Source organism: Perca flavescens, chromosome 1, assembly GCF_004354835.1.
Source record: "Perca flavescens isolate YP-PL-M2 chromosome 1, PFLA_1.0, whole genome shotgun sequence".
NCBI lineage: Eukaryota > Metazoa > Chordata > Actinopteri > Perciformes > Percidae > Perca > Perca flavescens.
The window spans coordinates 25,764,202-25,786,559 of record NC_041331.1 but is presented as its reverse complement, the minus strand read 5'-3'; the positions used below and the strand labels follow the sequence as shown (position 1 = coordinate 25,786,559).

Genomic DNA, 22,358 nt, shown 5'->3' with positions numbered 1-22,358 from the left:
TTGGAAATTGTGCTGCTGTTGAAATTAAAACGCTGCAAACCTGATGTTCTCCTGTTCTGCAAGGATCGCACTGACGCGTTTAAAAACAAGCAGGCCTAAAACACGGGCGTGTTGGTGTTCAAGAACACAAGACAAACTGTTATTTTTTTTTTTTAATTAGCCTATATTCGGAAATAGTTGGATAACCAATTGTGGAAGAGTAGCTTTACATTAAAGTAAAACGCAGTGGAGAAGGATTCAGATCCTGGACTAGCCAACAACCACACTCTAATATTTTAAAAAAAGAATAGTCACCATATTTCTTTTTTCTATGGATTTAAGTAACACCGTTCATTATGATCTTGTTGTTTCAAAGCCACATTTTCTCTACTCCTCCATATGTCATAAATATTACTGAGGACATAAGTTTCCTGGTTACAGCAGACATACACAAGATGTGTGTTTATCATAACTTATAAAACTGTGTATGCTGGGGGTTGTGACCATATAGCATTAATAAGTGTTTGTGTGTGTGATAAAAGCTTCTAATCCACACATCACATCTGGATGGATGGTCAAGTGGAGTAAAAGGGGGTGGGCTTTTTACAGTGGACCCTGAATGGAAACCAGCAGAGAAGCTCAACCTGCAGAGACTCCAAATAAATTTCCTTTTCTGACAGCTGAGCTGTGATCACACACACACACACACACACACACACACACACACACACACACACACACACACACACACACACACACACACACACACACACACACACACACACACACCTCTCTGAAGCTTCCACAATGTCCACAATGTGACACATGCAGGCCCATACACACATCAGTAATCAGCACAGTTTAATCATTTGAGCGCGCACATGTGTGTGTGGGTGACATGAGTGATGGTAGGGAGGGAGGATTAAACACTAAATTATACCTGAGGGAATTTTGACAAAATAATGTTTTCAGTTTTAATTACACTAATGCATCAAACACAAACATAAAGACTTTTTTTTTTTTTTTTTTTTTTTTTTTTACAACCATTTAATTTGTATGCACCCATTTTGTAGAAAAAACCCCCTCAACCTTCAGCTGTGGATGGATTCATCTGTAAATTGACTTATAAAGCACAAACGAAAGAGGTTTAAACAGTGCATTAAACTCAAGACAGTATATCTTTTAAACAGTGATGACAGATCATTTCCTCTAAATAAAAATAAAAATAGAAAAGCAAATCAAGATATGAATCAAGTATGAAAAACGTCTCTCTCACACACACACACACACACACACACACACACGCACACACAGGAATGATTTTGAATGACAGACAGTCAATCAATAACAAAACATACTGTAAAAGCAGGCAGGACAGGGTCACCCGCTCCTCAGTTTTCACAATGCGTACACATGAAACCAAAGCACACAGAGTTACTCTCGTGGCTGTATGTCCAGAATATTTTCAGCCAGGCTGGTGAGTTTGCAGTCCTCCAGTGCTTTGACCAGCCGGCTCAGCTTGGCTGCTCGGCCCTCCGCCTGGATGAAGCGGCTCAGCAGCTGATAGGCTTGCTCATACAGGCCTTCTCTCTCATACTCGTAGGCCAGGTTGTCTATGGCCGGACCCTTCAAAGCCCGGCAGCTCTTCCCCAAGGCCCTCCCTACATGCTTCCACTGACGGCCCACTCCGTTAGAAAAGCTCTGAACATCTGTCGCCGTCAGCATTCGGTCCTCTAATGGGTCAGATGTAAAAGATGGAGGAAAAGACATTAATGTAGACTGAACTTAACTGTGATTAGATACACTTATAAGAATTGTGTGTAGACAGTAAATATTTCCAAGAATAACTTGCAGACTTGCACCTTAACCTTATAGGATCAACAAGATTTGTATATACATTAATCACTTTTTTTTCAATAGAAACTGTTGTTGAGTATCTTTCTTTGAGCCATTACCACACCACTGATTACTGAACATTAAACTGTTGAAGGGTGATTCACATTTCATGTGTAAAACGCAACAAACTTCCAGTAGCTGTAAAAGATGGAGGAAATTCAGATTGGAAGAATTTAATCAAATTTTTGAGAAGATTTTATGCTACAAGATTCCCAGGGACCCCCGGAGTGTGTACCTGGGACTGATACCCGGGGGCATAATTCAAAAGAAGGACATCTATCTATTCAAAATCCAAAATCCAAAATAACTGCATGAAAAAAGGCCATCACAAGGCGCTGGTTGAAATGTGACCCTCCGAGACCACAACAGTGGCTGGACATGTTGTAGAGGAAATATAATCCATGGAAAAACTGACTCATTATCTAAGGACTACAGTAGGGACCCATGAATAACACTAGGGAAAGTGGACCGCATGCAGGTTGGTGTTTGTGACAACCCCTAATAGCACCGGGACATTTAACCCACAACACCCCGATTCTAACACATTGATCGCTCATAAACTGTCTGCACTACCTTTGTCACTTTCAAAATCTGTAAATACTCGTACTCGGACACTCAGTGTGCACGCACACTTTGAGTCTCACAAACATACTCAATACAAACTATTCTAAGGCAAATTATATCACTGGTACAGGCGATGTGATGTGAAACCCATTCCCCTCTAAAATATGTTTTATTATTCATTATTCAGAGTCAACTTGAAACGAGGTCAGCTCGGGCTGTTGAGGGCCTTGGAGGAGGCACTGAGGGAACAGGAGTCCCTGATGCCCAGACACAGTAGAGTGTCTGAGGAAGCTGAATCTACATTTACATGAACTCAAATCAAATCTTTAATTAACTAAATAAGAACATTTAAATTAACTTTCAAGACACTGTAGTACCTCATCAGTTAATGTTAATTTGACAGTTCAATATGAGGTCGACAAATTCAAATCAATGCAATTCAAATACATTATCTGCTGGCACTAATCTCTTCCCAACGACTGAGCATCAATTTATGAAAGGTTGGATTAGAGAGTCAGCTGACAAACGGCACTGAATTCATATGCTGTCAGTGTTGGATGTTGTGAAAAAAATAACATGAAGTTGTTGGCTTCCTCGCATTGAAATCTTCTTGACTGCAGACCAACAAATGTCAGTGAGGAGGCTTCCAACAAGGACACGCCAACATTAAAGAGGTTTCAAAACAATACAACCTACAGACTGTACGACCATGGCTCCCGGTGCGTTCTGGAATCCATTTTAAGATTTTAATGTTTGTTTTAAAGGCCTTAAATTACCTGGGCCCGGAGTATTTGTCCGAGATGTTAGCCCTTTGTGAGCACAACAGGTCATTGCGGCCTTCAAATCAACTGGTTTTACAAGTCTCAAGGTATAAACTGTGGGGTGATCGGTCTTTGGCAGAACAAGTTACCCCCTGACATTCGCACTACTACAGTAGTAATGTAGCTCTCTTTAGATCCAAACTTATTTTAAACTTATTTATTTAGAATGGCTTTTAATACATAGTAGGGGTGTGACAATTTACCTTTCCTCCTCCTGTTTCTATGTAACCTTTTCTGATTTTACTGTTATCTATGTTTTTATTCTTTTTATTGTATGTTATGCTGTTTTATTCATGGTTCTTGATGTAAAGCACTTTGGATACCTGCTGGTTGCTGTAAAGTGCTATATAAATAAATGTTGATTGATTGATTGATTGATGCAGCAATGACACAATTGTAAAAAATCAATATGGATTATTTATTACAAGCAAGTTTCTCAACTTCCCTTTAACACGTTGTTGGATGAACTAAAAAACAATGGCTGCCTGGAAGATAGGAAATACATTTATCTTAAAAAGAAATGGTGTGCTTTGAAAAATTATTGAAAGTAATTAGTAGTCTGCACACAATTTGTAGTGAAGTCTTAAAACACACAAAAAAAAACAACCGTATGGTCATTTAAAGTTGACAGCAAGGTTTCTCCACCATGTTACTGAACCATTTTCTTCTGGTGAATCTAACAATAAAAGGCACCAAGCACCAAAAAAATGAAAAAGAGTATCTCTATCGGATATAAATGCATTTTTAATCACTATTGTGACCTCTTTTGGCCAAAGGTCTGGTACAAAGTCTGTAAAGGACACACTAAACAAGACTCAAAAGTAGAAATGGTCGTCTCGACTCACCAAAGACTTTATTCTGAAATTTGAAGCAGTTGCTGGGGACGGGAGACTCTTCCTGTGTGACAGGGGTCGACTGTGGGGCTGGGCGGAGGGCCTGAGTCTGCAGCTGCTGCTCCAGATGATCAATCTCCTCATCGCGCAGGCGCTCCGGCTGACACAAAATGACAAAGGTCACTTAATAAAATGAATGAGAACATTTAGGTGAACAATTACTTTCCGATATGTAATTGTACATAGTGCCACCCACAGGACTCACATGTCTGTATGGTTTTGCTGCGCTTTCCTTCTCTAAGCTTTATTAATCTGGCCTATTAAAACACCACAGACACACATTGACTATGACTATACTAAATATTAATTGTATATAGTATTAACTATATACTACTATGTTGTTGCAGTTAATATACAGGAAATCTTTAACTAAACTTAGATTTTTGCAGCTATGAGCTGTAGTATATAACCTTTGGTTACCAAACTCATGGAGACTATTCAGGGGAAATGTTAAATTGTGCAGAGATAACAACTCCTAAATTGACTTATTTAATATTGGGAAAAAGTTAACTGCAACTGTTCCCGGTCATGAAAATAAGGTAGGCACAATACATCACTCACTAGTGATTGGTTAGGCCCAAACTAAATCACATGAAGAAATTGGCTGACACAAACACAATGTCAGGCTGAATGAATGACGTGAAATGACTCAATTGCTAAAACACAATTTCTGAAACCTTGCTCCATTTTCTGAAAACATTAAACATAAAACCTCATCTTCAAGCACTATTTACAAAACCTCTGACTCCTTTCGCCTCAAAACAGTTTTCAGTGTTCAAAATCAAACGCTGCTCTCAAATCATAAACAAAGTGATCAAAATGATATACACTATCAAGCAGTCAGTAAACAATACACCAAAAAATAGAAAACACATTGTTCAAAACATATAGTTCTCAAAACAAAACAAATTTCATATTTTTCTGTCAGTCTTTTGATGAACGAAGACATGTTCTATCATAGTAGCTCAAAATTCATCAGAAATTACTACTCTGCTTTGTTCTTTTTTTGTTCTTCCTCCTCCTTGTACCCCTATTTTTACAGTACTGTACCCTGCACCTCACAAACTTGTCCTTTGTCTCTGCGATACTGTAATTCTTGTTCTTTGTTGATATGAACCTGCAACCAGGCAAAATCTATTGAGCAGTCAGTACTGTTAACAAATTGAAAGCACAATGTTCAGGGCCATACAATGTGTTCATTGTACAGTATACAGCCAACAATGCACTGTACTACAGTATACAATACTAAAAGGGACAAAAATCAAAGGAGTAAACATGTGATCAATGTGCATCTTCTTGTCTTTGGGCTGGGTCAGGACAGAGCACTTTGTCGACATCACAAGCAACATTGCCCCACCTTCAACAACCTGTTTGCTCTCTGAACTGGCTTATATTGGTTGTGTCACAACATTTAAAGTGAAATCAATTTTGAGTGGTTGTGTTCAATCAATGACATGTGTTCTCTATTTGTATTTGATTGTTGCAACTTGTGTTTACCAGTATGGATGACATGTGCATTAGAGGGCAGAATGGGTTTTGAGAATGAGAATGTGTTTAGAGTTGTGAGTCTCTGCAAATTGTGTTTTACCATCATGTGAAATGGTTTAAGGTATTGACAAGGTATTGACTGAACAATGAGTTCAGGCAACTGAGCACTTTGCTTAGCCAATGGGTTTTAGTGTTTCAGCAATTGAGAAAAACTGTAAATGGAAATTCAGTCTGATTAACTTGGCTAAATATCAACTACTTAAAGTTTTGAAATACTGGAGCTCCATTTTAAAGCAACACTATGTAACTTTTCCCGCTTTGGTCCCCCTACAGGTTGTCTCATTGGAACTACAGCTGCAGCTAAAAGTTACATAGTGTTACTGTAAATCGCCAAAGAACAGACAAACAGAAACATCCAGTATACCTGTGACAGGTGGATGTGCTGCAGGCAAAGCTCCAGCTTGTCCAGGTAAAGATCCAGGATGTGAGTGCTGGCCTTGAGCTGAGTTTCCACTGTGAACTCTTGGCTGAGTGCAAGAAGCCGGCAGGCGTGCTGCGAGAGGGACTGACGCACCGCTCCAGAGCTGTAGCTCTCGAGGAACTGCTGACATGCTGCCACATCCTCAAACTTCACCTCCACCCCCAGAAAGGGATCAGCGTCATGGACCTTAAGTATCTCATAACCACCCAGGCCTCCTGCAGAATCTGACAATGGAAAATTCTGATTTATTTATGCGACATCCCAGAAAATACTGATTTGTTGTGATAAGTGGGTCTTTTATCTTAATTAGTATACTAGGTATGCCTAACAGATCCTTACTAGAGCGCTCACCTGTAAGTGTCAGCTTAATGACTTTAAAAACGATGAACTTTCCCTGTTCTCGGTCTTTGTAGAGAGAGAGCAGGTTCACACCAGGACAGAGCGACTGCAGAAACATAACCGCACATCCTGTCCATGGCCCACGATCCACAGTCTTGTCTGCCATCCTCTGAACACAATTTGAGACACAGCACATTTTTGTTCATTCAATGGTGAGCAGACAACATCAAAGGATCCTCTGTCTGATGTGCAGAAGAAAATAACACAAGTCTACAAATACACTAAACGTGTAGAGCGATGAGTAAAGGCCAAAGAGCGTGTGCTGAGTTGTTGTAAAATATCCTGGAAAAAGAATCATTACATCACTTTATTTTGGGGTGCATTCCGCATTACAACACTAACTGGGGCTAAAGATGTTTACTAATGTTGTGTGTCCACAGCTCTCCCCAACATTTGTGTTAACTGTATGAAGAATTATGTAAACCTGAAAAAGAAAAAGAGCACTTCACTTCAAACATGTTTAAAGTAAAGACCCTGAGAGGTTTACAAGTCAAGTTATCACATAGCCTGCTGTGATATTGGGAATTGTAAAGGTCAAGAATTTAGCATCTTCCAGATCAGCAGGAGAATGTTTCGTGTCCTTCAGAGAGAAATCAGGATGCTTTTCATCCCCGTGAAATTTCTAGATTATCCTCCATTTTCTCCATGGTTGTCTCCATTAAAAAGTCAGATTACAATAAATATGTGAAGTAGTCTCTTTTTTATTTATTTTTTTATTTCCGTTTGATATGTATACAGCAGTCAGTGAACCAGAATGTATTTTTCTCTGTGTATATTTGTAACATCTGTATGACTGTTGCTTAGTCCATTTACAATTCTTCAATAAATCAATCAAGAGAATTTACTTTAATAGAAAATAAGTGCTTGTTTTGTTCATTTTAAGCATTTTTGAGAAGGGCTACTATTACATAATACTACAACCATTTCATATGATAATATCATAAGACCCGAATAAAACTAAAACCCACAAAAGGTCAACACTACCAAAGGATTAGGGAGGTAGCAAATCACAATATTCATGATTACATTCAATATTTTACTGTTGTGTCGTGACAATTTAATAACAAAACTAAGTAGTCACCTTTAATAGCAGTTTACCAAACAACCGTTGAACAAGCAGAACATAAACTTGAATAGGAGCGGTTATCTCCGTCAGGCTGTGCGGGACTCCCCCGATGATTTTACCAGTAGTATTTAAATATTATTCTTTTTTAAACCATTTTGTTAACTTGGGTTTCATTTACTCAAGCAAAATAGACAGTTTTGTTCATCAAATTGTCAAAAATGACAGGCACATGCATAGATTTCTGTCAAATAAGGTAACACTGACTCTTTGACTTTACTGTACGCAGACACCGGAGATCAGGGTTTTTCCTGCATAGAGTAAGTTTTGGCACCCCCCAAAGAGGTTTTAGCCATCCCCAAAGGAGACTCACCAGCGCCAAAATGATAAGAATTGAGAGAAAAAGATAGCAATTCAAATACTTAAAATGTGATTTAACTGGAGCTGATCTTTGAGTGGAGTTATGAATTAATAAGGTAGAGCGGTTTCTATGTGGCATACAATATGTTAGAGCGTAATTGTTTAAGTCATTTTCAAGCAAAGTTGCCAAACATTGACTGGTTCACCTTCATGGACGTGAGGATTTGTTGTTTTCTACGATTGTAAAATGTTTATCTTTGGAGATCTATTTCATCACCGTTGGCTTTGTTATATTGTGGTAGGCATTTATCACTGTTTTCTGACATGTTACACACTAAAATATGAAATGAAACACATGTGGTGACTGGAGTTGATATTGTCTCAGTTACACAACCATTTCTCTGAACTGTCCATCAGATTCTGAACTTGAGATGTGATGAAATATTCGATATACTTTTCCTTTCATCGGCCGATGATACCATTCCCAATCAACGCAAAGAGGGAAATAAATCTTACAACCTATCTAAAATATCTAAATATAACTGCCTGTGACAGCCAGGAAATTGTTTCCTCCTGGAGTTAAACCCACTTCTGTCCTAGTGGTCCCTCGTTGTTGTGGCCTCACTCCACTTTACCCTTTGTTGCCACAGCTTCCTTTTGAAACCCTCATTACATAAAACATGTTTAATCTCAGTCCTCCCCTCCCCCAGTCCAAGCCCTAACTCCTGTATTCTGAATGAACCACTGGAGCCCGTTGGCTCACTGCTGGTGTTGTCTCCATGCACAGGATGCAGAGCTCTCTGCGTGGAAAGAGCATCCTCTGAGCTGGATTATATGCACGTCCTCATGTTTCACTAATACATGCTTGCAGTATGCTGGGCTACTGGGTCTACAGGAATATCCACAATTTAGCCAGTATGTAATTATGTGCTATCCTATCTACCGGTACTGTGGAAGTCTACTGTGAGATTTTTTCAACAGCTGTATGAGGATTAAGTGATCATCAGCAGCTTAAAATATATCATTTAGCTTTTGCTGCCAAAAGGCCACCTCTAGTATTCCCTGGAGAGCTTGTCTGACATTTAGGTGAAATAAATATTGAATTCACACAGAGATGTGCTTCCACGGACTAGTAATTTTACCTTTTTGTGATGATGTGAGATGATGCTTGTTTCTGTCTGTTTTGTGTTGTTGTCTATAGTACTTTATAGCCCCATATGTAAACTTAACGGACCTGTGGGACTGTTATCTGGTATTATCTTTTGGTGAATCATTTAGTCTATAAAATTGTAAAAAATGCCCTTTACCAGACCGAATATTCAAATTGCTTGTTTTGTGTGACGACTGGTCTAAAACCCCAAAACAATCCATTTACAATGATATGAAACAGAGAAATGCAAAAGGTTCTCACATTTGAAAAGCAAATTTGTCATTTGGATTGATAAATTACTTAAATTATGAATATATCATCATATTATCATTAGTTTTTTGTCAATCAACTAATCAATTAATAGAAAATATTGACATAAAATTTACTTTCAGCACTAATAAACTGTTTACGTAGACCTAGCCTCGCATTGCCAGACCTACCTCCACAGCACTGCAGAGGAAAGTCTGGCTAGTCCACACATCATTCTGGGATAGGAGAAAAACGTGCTCTGGTTTATTGACATTTCTTTGAACCAATCACAACCGTCTTGGGCAGCGCTAAGCGCCGGTGCAGGTATGGTGCCAAATGGCCTTGGGACAAAACTTGTTTTGGTGGAACATGTGCACCTAGGGAGGCAAGCTCTGGAATTAAAATGGCTGTGGAGTGTGATGAGAATTTTACTTCAAAAAAAAAAAAAAAAAAAAAAAAGATAAATATAATTGATTACTAGCTCGGAGTATGTATCCCAAATATACCACTATTTAGAATACCAACGCAAAGAAAGCGGAAGGTGAGGGACATCCGGCCGAAAATGAGGGACATCCAGTGTTATGTTATATTGTTATATTCTCCATGCACAGTTTTTGTGAGACAAAACCAACTCTGTAATCATATGAATGTCCTGGGTTGCCCTGTAATGTGAACACTTGAAGTCACAAACATAGGAATCAGGTTAAAGTTGGATAAAGCTACTCTGGGAATTACAGGATGTCACCACACTCTATATGTACTACTATGATAGAGGGTAAGTTTGTTGTACCCTGAAGCTACTGGAGAGTGGGAGAGTGATGTCCACAGTTCTGAGAAGAGGTCTAAATCAGGTAGAAAAAGTCTAAACATCTGTGTAGGTGGACCATGGGTGTGTAGGGGCTTTAAGTATAGCCTATATAACATTTTTCAAATCTGTCTTAAAACAATACTCACATATACATAGATAGAATTATTGGTCGGAGTAATCATTCCCTTTGTCCATGCTGGCCACAAAGAGATGTGTTCTTTAAAAAGGTCCCATGGCATGACAATTTCACTTTGAGGTTTTTTAACATTAATATGAGTTCCCCCAGCCTGCCTATGGTCCCCCAGTGGTTTGAAATGGTGATAGGTGTAAACCGAGCCCTGGGTATCCTGCTCTGCCTTTGAGAAAATGAAAGCTCAGATGGGCTGATCTGGAATCTTGCTCCTTATGAGGTCATAAGGAGCAAGGTTACCTCCCCTTTCTCTGCTTTGCCCACCCAGAGAATTTGGCCCACCCATGAGAGAGAGAGACATCATGGCTTTCAAACGAGAAAAGTGGCAGTTGGTCAAGGCCACACCCCCCCCTCCACCTTGCCCCCCCCTCTCCTCCTCAATAGCTAAAGACACAGAAATGGCACATACTAAGGAAAGCTCATTGTGGGACTGGCTCTAGTGGCTGTAATTCTGCACCAAGGCTGAATTTCGGGAAAGAGACTTCAGATACAGTATTAGGGGACCACTAAGACCTATATAAAAGCATCCAAAGAGCACCATGTCATGGGACCTTTAAAGCAATTCTAAGCATTACAGTGTGATTTGACCAACCGGACAGAACCGTCTGTTTTGTAAATCGACAGACAAGGTAAGTGACAACAATGAATAACAAGGAACCTATATTACTTAGAAAGGTGATCAGGATGCTTAAATAATTAGCCAATTATTCATTTAACAACAAAATGATAAACTATAAAGCAAAGTGGATACAATTTGGGGGCTCCAGCTTGTGAGGGATGAGGGACAAACCCTGCATTCTTTGCAACAAATAATTCAAACGAGGCTCCAGCAGTCTGTTTGACAAATCAAGTATGTGTTTTCCACAGTACTGTTAAAGTATTTTTTTGTTTGAAATTCCCTTACAGGTAACGTAACGTGAGTTTCGGTTAGAGTTACAAAGTGTGAATGTTTTTATCAAGAATTTTACAGCAGCATCAACGTTACAGCTTGATTCAACCAACCAGAGACATACACCGTCTGTTTTTATAATGGCAAACGTTTTGTTAAAACGCTAAAGACATAAAAGGATCAGCTCGGTGGGTTATTGTGTGAGCTCAGTTCGTGTGTGTTGGTAAACCTCACGTACAGTAGACACAACTGCCGTAAAACTTCGGCCACGGTGCGACCAAACTGCTAAAAGTGTTTACTATACCGCCGAAAGACACAAGACCAGGCAGACATGTTTTCTAACTCGTCATCTTTAGATTTACTGTACAATAACTCTTTGTTAAAGTCGGTACAAACTTACCTTAAAACTTTGATATATTGTTCAGTAACGCTTCCTTCTGCAGGATCACACCCACTGACACGGTAATAACTTCATGGCCTCCCATTGGCCGAGCAGGAATCAAAGAACTCTCTGATTGGTGGAAATCAACATGACGCCTGGGGAGAAAAATCATGACAGGCAGGAAGTGGGTTTTTTTAATGGCGGAATATCTCACATATCTTTAACTTGAACATTTCCCTATTATTATTCCTTTCGACTGAAATTTTTAATCATTAATTTAAAGAGTAAAACTGATGATAGTTAAAATAATTAGTTTAATAGGAAATTAAGGAAGTGTCTGAAGGCGACTCCACTTTGATCAAGTGACTTAATCAGTGGTAGGCTACTGTAAATCATGGCACACTATGCTGCCAATTTAAACGGCTAGATCGATTCGCTCTAGCCTATCCCATGTTAAGCCTTGTGTTTCTGTAATGTATTACTTGTTACTGTGGCCGTATTTGCTGATTTATTCTTGGTTACAGCTGTAAACAAATGCTAAAAGATCCCTTAACAATGCAAAGTAGCCTACTAAGAAGCCTACTAATTGTAGCCACTGGTGCCGAAATGAGTAAAGTTAATCAGCAACTTACAAGCAAATAAAGTTCCAGCTTGTCATGTGTGAGGACGGTTCGTTTTTCCTCCTGTTTTATATCATTTTAAACTAAATATCTTTGAGTTTTTGACTGTTGGTCAGATAGACAAGCACTTTGAAAACAAACATTTAAAAAAAAATGTCTTCTTCATAATCGAGTAAGGGATTAATCGATGAGCGATATGATTAGATACAGCCCTAGTTGCTACACTTCAGCGTATGTTCATGGACACAACTGGAGACAATTGTCTTCTCTAAACTTTAAAGAATTACAAATAAATAAAATTGCCATGTAAGACGTTTTGCCAAAATGTGTAGTTTTAATGCTGTTCAAAGATGTATGATGGGAAAACATGTATGTTTTTAATGGAAAAATTGGTAATAAAAAGATCCATAAAACTATTTTTTTTACCAAATCTGGCTGAAATGAAAATTAAGTTTGTGTACCGGTTTGATTATGATACTGGTTTCACCACTGTCAAAAGCATCATTCTGTCACGTTAAAAAACATTTTTTTTTTTTTTAGCACTGACCAAGGTAATAGCAGATAAACTGTAATGTTTAATGATTTAGTTTAAGACAAGAGCTGGGACTGAGCTGTCTCATCCCATCTATGCTCACTTATCTTCTCACACACTTGGTTGAAGTCAACTGCAATAACAGCAGCAGTGCAAATTCAACCAAAATCTTCAATATGTAATTTTCATGAAATGAAGATGCACTAAAAGGTGCTAGCAGACTTTTAGGAGAATGATCATTTGCAAATGGGTATGCCTGAACAATATCTATTAAAACTTAACTAAATGAAATGGTTTCTGTTAAGATTTCCAGGAACTGGTGCTGGTCCAGTAATCAAAAGGCTTGGCGGTTCAATCCCCAGCTCATTCTGTCAAATAGACACATCAAATAGTTCTTGAGCAAAACAATGAATCCCAAATAGCTCCCAAGGAACAGGGCAGCATCTGTGAATAAACAGATGTTGCCTTAAGAAAAAAAAAACCTTAAGAAGAGGAAAGAAAGATGTCAACCCACAAGATAGACATATAAATATATATATATATATTTATTCATAGTACACAAAAGAGAAGTCATAAAAACTGTTAGCAGAACCAGAGGAGCTTTTGTGGTTGACATGTTTGACAAATTTGAGGGTTTCTTTGTCTCTGTAGACAAGGGCGAGGGAATTATCCTCTGGATACACTGTCAGGAGCTGTGATGAAGAGGAAACCAAAGCAATGATAAAAGTATTGCCAATACATGTACAATTACACTTCATACTGTAATCAACACTCACCTCCTCATCCTCTTCATTAGCAACATAACACGTGAAGCCCCCAAACTCTGACTGCCAGTCTATGAAAGAAAGTTTTTTAAAGGTCACAGGATTGACTGATTTGTCCTTCCTGTATGCGTGCATGTGTGTGGACTCACCCGCACCGCAAAAAGGTAAAACAAGGTCCAGAGCGTACTCTGCCCGCGCTGCTTCTGCATCATGCAACAGAGTGTAGCCGCCATGAGACCATCGACGCAGTTCACCACAACACACAGGTGTGCTTGGCTCTAAAGCAAACAAAGGTAAAAAAAAAAACACATAAACAGCTGTAAAGACTCATAGCTGAAGAAACCCACTCACACTGACACACACACCTTTCTCTCTGCTCGTATTTGCTGATGGTGATTCGGTCGAAGACCCCATGGCCTTTCCGTAGAGTACGTCCTCTTTCTCCTCGTCTTTATTGTCATTGTCATCATCAGCAGGACACAGGTAGTGCAATCGAAGGCCGGTGAAGTTGGAGAGAAGCAGGAAGAAAGCCTCTGAACGAAGCAGCTCCCAACATGCACTCACACACTGAGGCAGAGTATCCAGAGAGGCTGCTTCATAGCATCTAAATGGACATAAATACAGCGCCTGTAATCACAGTCTTAAATATGCTCTTAAATGATTTATGAAACATGTCCTACCTCTTATTAGGCGGACCTCTCCTCGTCCACTGAATCTGATTGAGTTGCAGTGCTTCCCTCACCTCCCTGAACTTCTCCTCCTGAGGACAGACACATATTCAGCTGAAAGAAACAAGGGGACACATATGAGGCAGAAAAAAAAACGAGTAAGAAGTTGCCTTGAGAAAATCTTTGAGCTGAATTTCAGAGCTGTCCTCAAACTCCTCCTGAATCTGCTCTTGGTAGGAGATGTCCAGGTACACTGGATTGACCCACTCCAGCAGCAATGTTTCCTGTTATGCACACAAAAAAAAACATAAAACATTGTCAGTAGTCTGTCCGTTAAAGGAAAAGTTCTGACATTTTGGGAAATGCACTTATTTACTTTCTTGTTGAGAGTCCGATGAGAAGATTGATACCACCGTCTGTCTTTTAAATATGAAGTTGGAGCCAGGAGACAATTAGCTTTGCTCCTATTCAGGAAGTCACTGCTTACAGCCAGGAAATAGTCTGACATAAATCTGAAACATGCTGTCTTTACCCTTAAGACAAACTTAATGTAATGTGTTGTTATTAGTGAGATTTAGGGTGGTAGGTGGATTCGGTTACCTTTGGACAGAGCCAGGCTAGCTGTCTCCCCCTGTTTCCAGTCATTATGCTAAGCTAAGCTTAGCTAAGCTAACCACCTGTAGCTTCATATTTGCCATACAAACACAAGATAGTGATCTTCTCATCTAAAGAAAGAAAGAGGCTGGAAAGCAACCAAGTTTATTTCCTAAAACTATTTCTATAAATATAGTGTGCATGTTTGACCAAACTCACATCTCTCGGTAAGTGTGGGCTCCGTGGGACGGGCGGCTCTATGTGGCGAGGAGGACGCTCTAAAGACGGCCCGTGAAACCAGCCGCTCAGAGACAGACGACACTTGTCCTGTGTCAAAACCTCTGACACCTGGACAAACACAACATATGTTATCAATCTACAATCGATGTGCAATCACAGCTGCTTCTTGGGTGAAACAGTGATGAAAAACCGGCAAGAACGGTTATTCTTACTTGGTGAAAGGAGACTGGAGAAACTTCAAAGAGGACGAGCGTGCTCAAAGAGGGTATGAGCGACTTCACTATACTCTGCGGTTGGAAATTACCTGATGACAAAGATCGAAATTATACACTTATACACTTCTGTTATCTGAAAGCACAGAAATACACACACAATGAGGCACTCACTGTCTGTTGTGTAAAGATCGAGGGTTCCCCCGTCGCTGCTCTGCCACGGAGGCACGAGATACAGGATGAAAGCAATGCGCCTCCCCTCCAATTCATCATCATGACACAAAAGAACATCTAATAAGGAAGAGAGAACATTACATACAGAAAAAAGGAACATTCACGTCAACTCACCAAAAATCTGATCAAACAGCCTAAACGTAAAACAGCCCTTCCTGCATGATTTTAAAAACAAGCTCACCTGTGTATTCATATTTTGCACAAGAAATATCCACTGTGGGCTCCAGTTCAACCCCCAACACTTCCCCGAGCCAGGAGCGGAAACGCCCAAACAGTGCTGCCCTGAAAACAGTGACACAGGGAAATATATATACAGTATACATTTACATGGTGCAATCCTGTTTTGTATTGACAATGTGGATGAACCTTTAACCTTATATTTAATGAGACATTTTGAAAGCCTCGCCACATAGACAGATTGTTCAACTGCTCAATCCTACCATGACATTTTGTTGTGGCATAAATAATAGATGATCACAAGAGGAGGCCGTTATTGTGTATTTAATTATGGTAGTTATTCCTCAGGGCTGTATTTCCTTAGTAGGTGTAGCAATATGTATAATAACAAATATGTATTTAGAAGAAATTATATGTTGCAGTCTCTCACTGTAAACACAGCTTGTCATAATTATAATGAAACAAATGCACATTATTTCAAAATAAAAAGGAAAGGATTGCTTATTATTTTTTTGCTACCTGGTATTGTTTGAGTCTCAGAGGTATTGTCTTGGATTCAGACTTGATACCCAGCTCATATCCATCTTGATTTATACACTGAGATCTTATTTTTTTCTTGGACTTGGTTCAAACACTGAACCTCTTGGCAGGTTTGGCGGCTACTACTTATCCATAACTCTACAAAAATATTTTTGTTTCTAGTCATTTTTTGAAAGCCCCAACATTTACACAGCTGTAATAACATATAGTGCGCTACCCTTGTGTTCACTGCAAAGTTCAGCACTGGAACCACCAGACTGAATAACAAACAGTCCTTCTGCTTAACAAGGATCCCCTGTGAGCAACTGCAGCTGAGCCCATTTTCCATTGTGTTCACTGTACATCATGCCACTTGTTAATGCTAACAGAATCAACAGCACTAAATGAAGGAAATGTACTAATTAGTAGATGTGATCTCTGGCTCCACCTGGTGGAGCTGATAAATAACCCCCAACATGCCTCACTACCACTGGGCCAACTTCAGCATTTCAGCCTTGTAATTCCTATGCTGCTAAGTTAAAGAATGTATGATGACAAATACATAATTTGCCCTGTTGACTTTAAGATATGAAAAGAGCTGTCTGACAGCAAGGTAAAGCAGTGAAAATATAAATACATATTTTAGGTGACTAAAATATGTTTTGCTGTGTGGGCCCCAGACACAGCAGTACATTGCTTTGCTTCCATTCCAGTAATCCTGCCTGCTTCACCACACTGGGGGCATGCCACCCGCCATCTACTGGGTAATATACTGACTATGGATAGGTACCTCAAACAACCCTTCTTAAAAAGATCCAAACTCTCTCTTTAATTGGCCATTCATTGTTGGTTTGGTGGTTTAATACCGTCTCTACTCTCTTAACCAAGACAATAAGACGCCAACTTGCTTCCGATGAGTGTGTAAAATTGTGTGCAAAAGTTTGATTGATTAATTGAGTCAATGTCATGTCTAGAATAAGAACAAACACAAGAATACTAATTATTTTTTACCTCAGTCCTGCGATATGTGGCTCTGTTCTCTTCCTCAAGTCATCCGACTGTGTGGGAACAACAACAACAACAACAACGTGAAGATAATACGACAACAACCTAACAGGAATAAATCAGGAAGGTCAGTTCGATAGACACCTGTTTAAATTTGTACAGATCGTTTGACTTCTCGTGGAAGTTGAGCTCCAGCAGTTCTCTCCGGAGGTTCTCCACGAAGGTCTCGCTGCTGAGGAAGTTCTTGATGATGCAGTGAGGGAAAGGGTGGCAGTCCAACTCCAGATCCCCTGCACATAAATAACAAAAGATAATGTGTCTAGCTGAGAGGTTGACAAGTAACTCACTTCTGCAATGCAAAGGCTATACTACACAGTGTCTCAGGGCAGCTACAGCCTCAAAACATAAACGTAACCAGACTAATGAGAAACAGAATCTTAGCAACAAAAGTGAAATATTATTTGGACCTGATAAACAGACTTTTAGCAGTGACTTTTCACTGGAGTGACACACAAAAGTTACATGCATATTTATTTAAGTGGGGCAGATAAATTGAAATCAAATAAAATGGGAAAAACAATTATGCTAAACTCCGGTCTTTAGACATATTAGAAAGTTTGATTGGGCAATATGACAATTTATACCATGAGAATATAAATGTGTCTACCATCAGAGATTTTGTAATTAATGCCTTTGGAGGTATCAGATAAATGCTGCAAATCAATGAGCATCAATGATTTTTTTATGGCAATTTTGCCAAAAACAGAAATTCTTCATGTCTGGTTATCTTATCCACAAACAATATTTAATATTTTTTTCTGAAAATCCCTACATCAAAATATATATCATGATATAGAATTGCATTTACTGTAAGAGGGTGTTATCCATATCACCCCAATTAGAAGCAAAATATAATCAAATTTAAAGGTCCCATGGCATGAAAATTTCACTTTATGAGGTGTTTTAACATTAATATTCGTTCCCCCAGCCTGCCTATGGTCCCCCAGTGGCTAGAAATGGTGATAGGTGTAAACCGAGCCCTGGATATCCTGCTCTGCCTTTGAGAAAATAGGCTCGTTCGAGATGAGCCAGGTCTGCGCAGAATCGATCACCGGCGATCGCCGCCCAATGCATGCCGGTTAGATTTGTGTCCGACTTGATCCGACTTGCTCTGACGTCATGCACACGTGGGCAACAATAACCTCACAAGAGCAAGGCGGCCGCAGTTTTTAGAGTCAGGCGCCGCAGTTGCTTTTCACCGACTGCAAGACCCAGGCGGACCCAGGGCATGCTGGGAAACACCGGCCTCTCAGCTGATCTAACAGCTGATTGGTTCAGAATCGACTCAACATGATGACGTTTTATATAAACTTTTTATTGATTTTGAATTGGAGGGATTTTAACTGCTATTTGTCTGATTTAAAGGCTTATTCTGTACAAACCACATGTTGTGTGGCTGATATGATGTTTAGAAGTCAGAGAGACTAAATCTGATGATCAGATTACGGATCATCTAACTACAGTGTGTTGTTAATTAAAATCAGCAACAGATCACATAAAGAGCATTTTGACAGCTACTCTGTCATAATAAAAACAACTGGAGACTGTGTACAAGCTGATATATGGGTCTGATAACATTTTTATTAAATCGGACCACAGTGTTTCTGTCACTTCCTGTTCAGTCTGAAGGCTGCTGGAAACGGCTGGAAACTGTCCGACTGTCAGTACCCGATCCGTTCCACCTGCACAATCCGTTCTACGCATGCGCAAGATGTTCACGCATGTGCAGATGATAATAGCGTTTTACGACCTGCCCGATCTGTTCCACGCTAGCCTCCACCCAAGCTAACGTTAGTTTAGCTAACAGCTAATTCAGCTAACCGCTAGCCAACAAATAACGCATGCGCAGAACGGATCGTGCAGCCAGAACGGACAGCTAGATTCAGTCTAAAATAACGTTAAGTCAAACATAATGGGAAAAGCAGGCTACAGCAAAATTAAGACTTTACAGTAACAACTGCAGAACTGACGTAACAGCTGTTATATATGTTAACGTTTGTTTTGAAGTTTTATTTTGAGGGTCTTTTAAAAGTTTGCATGCTGTCTCAGCTAGCGGTTAGCCGAATGAACTGTTAGATAAAGTAACGTTAGCTTCCCAGTGGAGGCTAACGGCAGACCGCTATAATCACCTAGCGGTCCGCCCGAATTAGCTATTAGCTAAACTAACGTGAATTAGCTATTAGCTAAACTAACGTTAGCTTCCCGGTGGAGGCTAGTGTGGGAACAGATCGGGTAGTGTCGTAAATCATCGTACCACAGCGCATTGGCGAACATCTTGCGCATGCGCAGAACGGATTGTGCAGTTGTAACGGATCGGGTACTGACACCGACTTGAGAGCGGATTTTTGTCACTGTCATTTTTGGCTCCTTATGAGGTAATAAGGAGCAAGGTTACCTCCCCTTTCTCTGCTTTGCCCACCCAGAGAATTTGGCCCACCCATGAGAGAGAGAGACATCATGGCTTTCAAACGAGCAAAGTGGCAGTTGGTCAAGGCCACACCCCCAGCCTCCACCTTGCCCCCCCTCGCTCCTCCTCAATAGCTAAAGACACAGAAATGGCACATACTAAGGAAAGCTCATTGTGGGACTGGCTCTAGTGGCTGGAATTCTGCACCAAGGCTGAATTTCAGGAAAGAGACTTCAGATACAGTATTAGGGGACCACTAAGGTCTATATATAAGAGACTTCAGATACAGTATTAGGGGACCACTAAGGTCTATATATAAGAGACTTCAGATACAGTATTAGGGGACCATTAAGGTCTATATAAAAGAGACTTCAGATACAGTATTAGGGGACCACTAAGGTCTATATAAAAGCATCCAAAGAGCACTATGTCATGGGACCTTTAAACCAAAAAAAGAAGGATAAAATACCAAAACAGTAAAATACCAAAACAGTAAAGAGACCGACCAACTGTCTACAAAAGTTACTGGTTAATATCTGTGGTGGTCCGAGGTGGACATGGTAGTGTCCCGATTGTCAAGCTGGATAAAGTTGTTAAAAAAAAAAAAAAAAATAAATCACACAACCGACAACAAAATAAAACCTGGTCAAGTAATGACCAGCTGGGGACGTTTCAGTAGTTTAATCAGCCGGGTTTCTTGGTGCATTACTTGGCCATCTGTCTCACGTATATTTGCTTTGCGGTTATATTTATGATTTAGCAACGTTACAATGTGTCAAAGAGCAACACGCGCAGACAAACCCAGGACACAGTCATACAAACACTGTGGCACCGGTTCATGTAGCAGAGCTCATTTCCATTTCTGACTGACTGTCAGTTAACTATCTGAGTCTGTAACGTTACGTTAAAAGTCGTTTTATTTTCTGCTTCACTAACCCTGTCTGCAGGCACTCCTTTGGCTCCACGCCTCCTTCACAGTCTTCTTCACCTGCTCGTCTTCCACAACTGAACAAAGTTCAGCTGTTTCTTCACAAGTCGTCTTCATCTTCTTCTTCTTGTCTGTTTTCACACTCTCATCCGGTTGTCGTTTGGACGCCATTATAGCCTTTAATATATATTTTCGATTCGGTGTGTGAAACCAGTTAAACACGCAGGTTACGAACAGCTATGTATCTATGTTGAACAGCTCTGACAAAATTCACACATATCAGCACACTACTGACGCATGGGGGGAAATGGAAATAGCCCGTGCGTCGCGGGAAAATGACGTTATGGAACGTGGGTCCATTTCTGCCCTGAGTGAGACTGTCAGGCAGCATTGGCAGACTGACCAGAAAATACTTTGTTAAATGTTTATCATGATAAAAAAAAAAAAAAGCTTTAAGAGGGATGAGGCATTAAATATAAATATTGTTGATTTCCCAAGCAACCAGGTCAGAAAAACTATCAAATATATAATTTGTCCTTATCTTTGACACCTACAATATTGTTTAGGAAAATGTTTTTCCTATTCTTTTAGTGTAATATTTTGTTACCACACCTGGTTTACTTCTAATATGATATTTCTGCACCTTTTACACAGAAAATTTTAGCTTTGGATTGCTTTTTGGAGAATACTAGTTCTCATGTTTAAATGAGAATATTCTTGAGTGGAATCTAGCTTGGTAGCATTTAAAAATGAAATGCAGACTATCCTAAAATATATACGATATATAGGATATACTTCAGAGATTGCCACTTTAACCACTGCATTATTGAACCTTTAACTTTTTATGGTTTCTTGTGTTCAGTTCAGTGTCAGTTATTTCACCTTGCTGCAAGACAACCAAACCACTCCAGTCTATACTATACTGTGCATAATCACAGTCCCACAATCAAAGCCTGCAGCATTGCAGATTCACAAAGTTCAAAACAAAACAAATTTAAAAACAGTCAAAAACAATATTCTATTAGGCATGATTATGATGATTTGTTTTAATTTGATTTGGCTCTTACATTACATACAGTAAAACAATGCTGCCCATTGTTTGCTGGGATGACCCTAAAAAGAATAAGCAGTTTAGAGAATGGATAAATGAATATATCATGCAGAATACATTCAAAAGTCAGCAAAAAAAATCCTATCAACCTAATTATGAAATGAAAATTGTGTTATAATGGTGGTAATGGAGTGAGTGAATGATGCGTGAAATATGTACACTGCCACTATAATTTTTTTAATGTGAATGTACTCAAGCTATCTTAGAATTAGTACTTAGTACCTGGTTGTAACACAGCACATATCTAACTTTAACCCTATACATGAACAAGTGAGTTAAGCTCATTGGGGTGGTACTCAACTGCCTAAAAGGTCAACTTCAGGGCAGTCAGTCGAGTTACACACTTTCACCAATTTTTCTGTACCACACTCACTTATCTTACTTCAGCTTCATGAGCTCCAGTAGTGACTCGTGCTTAAATATTTTGGTTTTCACATTCAATTGATGTGTATACACTGGATAGTTGATCCCCATGTATATATCGGATTGGGACAAGATCACTGCCTTTTTGGCAAGTGTACAACAACCCACCAAATAAGGGAACATATAAAACAGCAGCATTTAATTGTCACAGTACTTTCTGTTGTAACTGTTGAGCAATTTAATACAGTAGTGGCTTCATCTCAGTCTGGAATTAAGTGACAGGTAAACAGAAACAATAACCACTCACTTGCT

General features: G+C 39.5%; 2 protein-coding genes across 2 annotated transcripts; both read right to left on the bottom strand.

The window, feature by feature from the left end:
* Positions 1 to 1,015: 1,015 nt before the first annotated feature.
* Positions 1,016 to 11,780, bottom strand: tradd (tnfrsf1a-associated via death domain). The gene is made up of 5 exons (XM_028581832.1): positions 11,631 to 11,780; positions 6,474 to 6,630; positions 6,066 to 6,346; positions 4,106 to 4,253; positions 1,016 to 1,712 (listed from the first exon to the last, which is right to left on the bottom strand). Exons 2-5 carry the CDS (start codon positions 6,625 to 6,627, stop codon positions 1,414 to 1,416), a joined length of 882 nt encoding a protein of 293 aa, XP_028437633.1. The 5' UTR covers positions 6,628 to 6,630; positions 11,631 to 11,780; the 3' UTR covers positions 1,016 to 1,413.
* A 1,514-nt stretch (positions 11,781 to 13,294) lies between these two features.
* On the bottom strand, positions 13,295 to 20,930 carry ogfod1 (2-oxoglutarate and iron-dependent oxygenase domain containing 1). The gene is made up of 13 exons (XM_028579234.1): positions 20,581 to 20,930; positions 17,322 to 17,467; positions 17,184 to 17,230; positions 15,658 to 15,758; positions 15,417 to 15,533; positions 15,243 to 15,334; positions 15,010 to 15,138; positions 14,367 to 14,480; positions 14,209 to 14,288; positions 13,894 to 14,132; positions 13,678 to 13,806; positions 13,541 to 13,599; positions 13,295 to 13,456 (listed from the first exon to the last, which is right to left on the bottom strand). Exons 1-13 carry the CDS (start codon positions 20,741 to 20,743, stop codon positions 13,310 to 13,312), a joined length of 1,563 nt encoding a protein of 520 aa, XP_028435035.1. The 5' UTR covers positions 20,744 to 20,930; the 3' UTR covers positions 13,295 to 13,309.
* Positions 20,931 to 22,358: the final 1,428 nt, after the last annotated feature.

Excerpts from the sequence above, each read along its gene's own strand:
- ogfod1 (XM_028579234.1), bottom strand. The coding sequence starts at position 20,743 with ATGGCGTCCAAACGACAACCGGATGAGAGTGTGAAAACAGACAAGAAG. Across the intron at positions 14,289-14,366 it reads AGCTCAAAGATTTTCTCAAG|GAGGAGAAGTTCAGGGAGGT; the intron begins GCAACTTCTTAC and ends GTCTGTCCTCAG. Across the intron at positions 13,807-13,893 it reads AAATACGAGCAGAGAGAAAG|AGCCAAGCACACCTGTGTGT; the intron begins GTGTGTGTGTCA and ends TGTTTGCTTTAG.
- tradd (XM_028581832.1), bottom strand. The coding sequence starts at position 6,627 with ATGGCAGACAAGACTGTGGATCGTGGGCCATGGACAGGATGTGCGGTT. Across the intron at positions 6,347-6,473 it reads CATTAAGCTGACACTTACAG|ATTCTGCAGGAGGCCTGGGT; the intron begins GTGAGCGCTCTA and ends TTCCATTGTCAG. Across the intron at positions 1,713-4,105 it reads ATTTCAGAATAAAGTCTTTG|AGGACCGAATGCTGACGGCG; the intron begins GTGAGTCGAGAC and ends CTGACCCATTAG.